The sequence below is a fragment of the Triticum urartu genome, chromosome 3A (genome assembly GCF_056163025.1).
Source record: "Triticum urartu cultivar PI428250 chromosome 3A, HENAU_Tu73, whole genome shotgun sequence".
NCBI lineage: Eukaryota > Viridiplantae > Streptophyta > Magnoliopsida > Poales > Poaceae > Triticum > Triticum urartu.
The window spans coordinates 672,327,627-672,334,074 of NC_141875.1; the positions used below are offsets into that span (position 1 = coordinate 672,327,627).

Sequence of the window (6,448 nt, forward strand, 5' to 3'; positions counted from 1 at the left end):
ATCCACGTCATGGCGCCCTCTTCATGTCCGACGGTGATGGAGGCTTCTGATCTTGATCTAGATATTCCTTTTTGTAATGTTAATAACATTTGAGACGAGCTTCCTTTTTCCTACGAGATTGCCTTATGTGCGCATCTATCTGGGACAGCTCCGAAACTTTCCTTGGATCGGGACATGCTATATGTGGCATCTGTCTAAGACAGCCGTAAAGGCCACTGGCCACCTCATATGCTTTATTTTTTTTACTTGAGATAGTACTCCTTTGATTTCTTTTTACTCCGCATATTAGGTTCATCTGAACTCAATCTTGTTGAAGAACAAAGTTTATAAAACAACCAACATTTACATACCAAATCCGTATCATTAGATCCATCATGGAATCTACTTTCATATTATATTTATTTGGTGTTGTAGATGTTGCTATTTTGAAATATAAATATGATCAAACTTTACAAAGTTTGATTTAAGACAAAACTTATATGTGAAGTAAAAAGAAACGGAGGGAGTACTATTTGTAATAGTGTTAAAAGTTAGACGCTAAGAATTGAGAAACATAATTTACCATGGTGCAGTAATTAGATAGAGCCGTAAGATTGAGACCATGCAAGTACTATTAGCAAGAAAAATAACCTCTAGCTTTCACCACATTAGCTAATACAATCGAACATTTTTCTCTAGAAAACTGGAATTACTGCCTCTAGAAAGAAATTAGTAGGAGGGCCTCCATATTCTAGAAATACATTAGTAGGAGTAGTTTTAGCTAATATAATCAATCATTTTTCTCTAAAAATACACTAGTAGGAGCAGGCGGTCGACAAATACATTAGCTAATATAATCGATCATTTTTCTCTAGAAAACAGGAATTACTGCCTCTAGAAAGACATCAGTAGGAGGGCCTCCAAATTCTAGAAAGAAATTAGTAGGAGTAGTTTTAGTGATGGTAACCCCTAAATTCTAGGGTCAACAAATTAACCTAATTTCCATTCTATTAAGGCAATTGTTTTATTCAGATCTGGAGTAGCAAGTAAAGCCGCCTAAAACCGGCAGATTACAAGTGATACTCAAGTAACGGCTGTGTATAATTTTTACAAATATCTGAGTGTTATCTCAATTGTCACTTTCCGTGTAATTTGTTCATATAAACCAAAATGCCAAAACATGTTTGTTGTGTTGTCTGGCTCTAGGGTTATGTCCGAAACTAGCAATAATATAAGGAGCACTCTAGGACATTCACCAGCAACAAGCCCACAACCGCTTCTGTGCTAACTTCTCTATCTTGAACAGTACATAGTACATTGATGGCTATAATTGTGGGGCAGAAATTCAATGATTCCAACAAGATAAAGCAAGTGCTATTATTGTACCATCTGCCAACAGGGTGCCCAAATAAGCAAATCATTTGAAAGGTCGAAAACCTACTCGAATGTTTCTTGTTGAAGAAACTATCAATTGTGCATGATTGATTCAGACGTTTTGGAGGCACGCTTTTCATGCATATATATTCCATGATGAGCATAAACTGGACACCCCTGCATGCTTACCTATAGTCTATAGCTAGATCGAGATGACAGTAACAGCCCGGAAACAAGCAAAACAAGAATAAGTTTATATTCAAACTGTGTACAGCTTATGCTAAACTGGGCAGATAAGCTATTTTGTTTACCATAATCTGGTCAAGCAATAAGACTGACACCTGCGCAGCCCCAAAAGCAGTAGTTGAGTTTTTTTTTCTCCCTTGCAAACCAGCATGTCGACCTAACTCCCGGATATAATCCTAGTATGGTTATATTAATTAGGTTTTGGCATGGAAATTGCATGGCTCTGATGCATTTCTCATACAAAAGAGCCGTTGAACCTACAAAAAGGACATTCCAGTGTTTGCCGTGCACTATACGTATAGTGTATGCACGAATAGTGATGCACCTGCCTGAATTATTGGGAGCATGCAGGTGCTCACTCTCTGCAACCACTCATAGAACATGCTAGTTATTATGTCATAATTAGCGAGCATCAATTTCTGCGTCCTATGAAATTTAAGATCGCGTGATAGACTGACAGGATACTAACACTATACCAGCATATGGGACGCACTCAAAACCTGACAATTTGGAAAATGAAACAAAATTTGGTATAAAAAACATATTTGTATATATACTCATGCAAGCCCTTGTTTCAATATTGAATTTCAACATAGATCTATAATCTAATGTATATACATTGTTTTTTGTTTCTGTCCCGTTATCTCTTGATAATGGAACCCTATCCGTTTTATGGATCACATGGAATAAAATATACGCACATATACATATGGACGTCTTTCTAAAGATTTGATTTCAGTATAAATCTACCATTTTGGGAAGGCCTACAGTTGTGTTAGCCCATCCACTCCCTCCGTTCCTAAATAATTGAAGTTCTAGAACTTTTTTAAGTCGAACTTTTTGAAGTTTCACCGAGTCTGTAGAAAAAGCTACTAAGATCTACAACATTAAACATACATAATATAAAAAATACATTTCATAGTGAACCTACTGAAGCAAATTTGATGTGGTAGATGTTGATATATATTTATATTGAGTCAAACTTCATGATGTTTAACTTAGGACAAATCTAGAACTTCAATTATTTTGGAACGGAGTAAGAGAGAGGGGTAGAGTGAAAGCCAAAACAGAAAAATTACAGTGATGCCAAGAAGCTCTGAACCCAAGCCTCGAGAATCGTCATACAAATGGAGGGGGAGGGGGAGCAACGCCTGCACCATCCTAACCAAATATATTCCTCATACCTAACCAAATCTTAATAATTCATCCAGTAGTTTTTTTTTAGTAAGTTAGACTTTTTTATAGGTGATGAAGATAGTACAAGTAATGTGCAGAACGTGAACCAACCTATGATTGGATGGTTAGGTGGTGGTATCCCCAACCTACTTGGGTTCAAGTCCTAGACTTGACGTTGGTGTTTGCATTTTTCTGAATTTATTTCAGACTTTTCGGCGATGTTCGTTCAGTGGGAGGAGACGTTGCCGTCGACTATGAGGCGTTTGTGGTGACTTCGTCAATCTTACGATGCTATGCTAACTTAGTCTCTCGGACGTGCACATAGGGATAGAATGTGCGTGCATGCGTTCATACGGGCGGGTGTATGCTCGTCTATGTGAGCAATTTTGATTGTATTGTGCTAAAAAAAGCAATGTGCAGAACTCCCCTAAAAAATAATGTGCAGCACATTATTGGCGTGCAAAAAAATTGTACCTATTATTAGGTATATATATCTACTACTGCCCAAAAAGTCAGTACTCAGAAAGCTTCCTCAGCGTGTATATATGGATGAGCTCGCTGCTTGCCAGCAGAATATATATGAATGAGTTAATTAACCCAGTCATATCCAAATTAAAGCTAGCAGGAAAAACAAAGGCACATCGATAAATTGAAATTGATCTACAATCTTAATCACTGAAGTTGGAAAACAATGTACTTGAGCTGATCCAAGTTGCGCAGCATCAACTAATTTGCCACATAAATATTAATCTGGACACCTAATCAGATCGAATCGATCATGCATCATTCTCCAATTAATTCCAACTCCGCCGTGTCGCGGTCGCCGGCCCCGGCCGTCGTGGTCGCGGTCCATCCATCGATCCTAGTGATCCTCTTCCTTTACTTGTCTTTCATCCATCTCCAACACACAACAGATAAATTAATCAGAAGAACAACTACTCTTCTCTGCTACTACGTACCCACTAGCAGCTACTCCTAATTCCGCCACTAGCTAGCTGGTCACCTCTCTAATAAGAATATGGAGAGAGTAATTAAGGTGTAGCTAGCTAGCTCTTGCGGGGTAGATCAAGCAAGAAGATGGACGCGTGCCTGATCTGATGATGGAGTAGGTATTAGTGGTTCAAAACTGCCTGCCGGTGCCGGGGCCGGTGTTATCCCTCCTGTCCATGGCTTCGAACATGAAATTACCGGAGCCGCTGGCGCCGGCGCCGGAGGTGGAGGCGTCGGGGACGGGGAGGCCCCCGCGGGAGGAGGCGGCGGCGGCGGCGCGGTCGCCCTCGAGCTCCCGGAACTTGAGGAGGTACCTGCGCATGGGGTCGACGTAGTCGTCGAAGCCGAGCGCGGAGAAGGCCCAGCAGACGTCGTCGCCGTTGACGGTCTTGCGCTTCTCCTTGTGGCACTTGTCGGAGGCCTCCCCGGTGACGAAGCTGATGAACTCGGACACGCACTCCTGCATCGTCTCCTTGGCCTCCTTGGACACCTTGGCGTTGGGGGGCAGCACCTGCTTCATGATCCGCCCCACGTTGGCGATGGGCAGCAGCCGGTCCTGCTCCTTGATACCCTGGTCCCCCGACCCGCCGCCGGCGTGCAGCCGCTCCGGCGGGCTGCCCCCGCCCCCGCCGCCGACGCCGCTGCCGCTCCCGCTGCCGCCGCCGAGATGGGTATAGTGGTGGTCGGCCATCGATCGATCTGCTCCTTCGATCTTGGGTCGCTGGCTAGCTAGCTAGGCTCCCGTCTTTTATACGGGCGGTGCGTGGGCGTGACCAGCTTGGGAATTGAATGGACTGGACACGGCGGGGCGGTGCAGCGCAGGAGCGTGGCGAGGCGAGCTACTTTTCTCTCGCCGTGGTGCTTACACTTGTAACCGGCTGGTGGCGGAGCGGGTACATATATAAATGAACGAGGAGGGAGAATATGCCGGGCTGTGTTGGTGGCTGGGCTGGGCGCGTTGAAATGTCTCCGCCTGCGGCCTCGTGCTCCTGCTCGTGGCTCTGGCTCTGTCCGTCTGGGTGACGACGACGACTGGCTCTCAGTGCCTGCACCCCTGCAAACCTACGCACCTACTGCACTGTAGCTACGCAGCGGCCGGAGCTGGCCTTCCTTAATCACGCACGCGGCGGTGCAAAGGCCCGCCGGCCGGCCTGCCTGACTGGTTGATTTGTTTTCGATTTCCATTGTCTGTTCATGGCCGGCCCCGTGCCAATGCAGTGTCTTCGACCGCCACACGGACATCTTCGCGAGGGTATTTCGTCTTCTGAAATGGCATTATGTGCCCTAGGGGAGGAGTTGGAACTGCTAGGACACATGATCAGAGACAAACATGTTGTTTGTTTCCAGGATTGGATACTTCTAAAAAGAGTGAAATGCATGGTACTCCCGCCTTCCATCTATATAGGGCCTAATGCGTTTTTCGAGGCTAACTTTGCCTAGCACCTAATGGCTTTTCTTTAGCTTTTCCCCTTTTCTCTTCTATTTTGTGACATGCTCCCTCTGTAAATAAATATAAGACATTTTAGGTTGATGTTTATATTTGTTTACAGATGTAGTACTTACTGCTTTACTGAAAATTACCGTAGGACGATTGTTCTATGGTCCAGGGCTTAAAAAGGCATTTGGTAGCACTTAATTGGCTCACTGAAGCATTGTTATTCTTTAGGTAATGCTAACTAGCGAACGTTCGCTGGGAAGGAACTTCCAGCGAACACACTCACAATTGTTTGATCGAGGTCAAACGTGAAAGTTTTTCAATGAAAGATGACTTCTCTACCGTGAAATTGGCATCCTAGTCTGAAGAAATTGCCACCCCTTACAAATAAACTTGCCATGAAAAAGTTGGCACCTGCCATCCTCTCCAGTGAATATTCGTCAGCTAAGAGGGTCCTATTCTATGTGCATCACATGACACAAAAGCCGGGGGTATATCCCCGTTTTTGAAAAGAAATGTTCTTGTTCTTCTAGTAGTTGGTCCGGTGCCAAAATTTTGGCACCACCGCCACTAGTGCCTTATGCTTATGCTTTGGGCGCCATGTGCCAATGTTGGAGGCCGACACACGATATTAGTTGGTGTCGTATATTCATTGTGGGAGCTTCTTAATGCACTTGGTTCGCTTATGGAAACCTTTGACATAGGCACGAGATGTAAAAATGACCCATTCCCTCCGCATGTTTCCAAATCTTGCCAACTCCCTAAACCCTAACGTGTCCATCCACCCCCACTGACCGTAAGCCCTCGTCCTTCACCCTCATTCAGTGTCAATTTCATCCCTTCAACCCATGCCTTTTGACCATGGAGTCAATTTTAAATTTGACCGAATGCCCAAGAACCTAGCTAGCAAATTGTTAGGTAGTCGATAGTGTTTAGACAAAGTGGAGTTAGTTGTTTGGCTAGTCAGCTTCTCAATAATATGTAAGATAGAGGCCACCATTGACCCAAGAAATTCACACGATTTCGAATGTTGCTTCAGAGTCGGGGATGGGAGGGGGGATTCAAAGGGCCTCTGACAACCATCTGTTTGCACGGGAAGAAATTCCCCACCCCCCTCCTCTACTTAGGACAATCGTGGGCATTGCAACAGATGGCGTTTGTAGGCCTTTTGTAATACGAAAAAGTTTATTCACTCAAATGTCACATCAAGAGGATACAAGCGTAAAGTTTTTACACTTAGCCTATGCA

General features: G+C 44.1%; 1 protein-coding gene across 1 annotated transcript; it reads right to left on the reverse strand.

Moving 5' to 3' along the window:
• Positions 1-3,416: 3,416 nt before the first annotated feature.
• LOC125549114 (nuclear transcription factor Y subunit B-1) lies at positions 3,417-4,707 on the reverse strand. Its single transcript, XM_048712601.2, has one exon. It carries the CDS (start codon positions 4,454-4,456, stop codon positions 3,896-3,898), a length of 561 nt encoding a protein of 186 aa, XP_048568558.2. The 5' UTR covers positions 4,457-4,707; the 3' UTR covers positions 3,417-3,895.
• Positions 4,708-6,448: the final 1,741 nt, after the last annotated feature.

Coding starts and splice junctions, on each gene's coding strand:
- LOC125549114 (XM_048712601.2), bottom strand. CDS start 4,456: ATGGCCGACCACCACTATACCCATCTCGGCGGCGGCAGCGGGAGCGGC.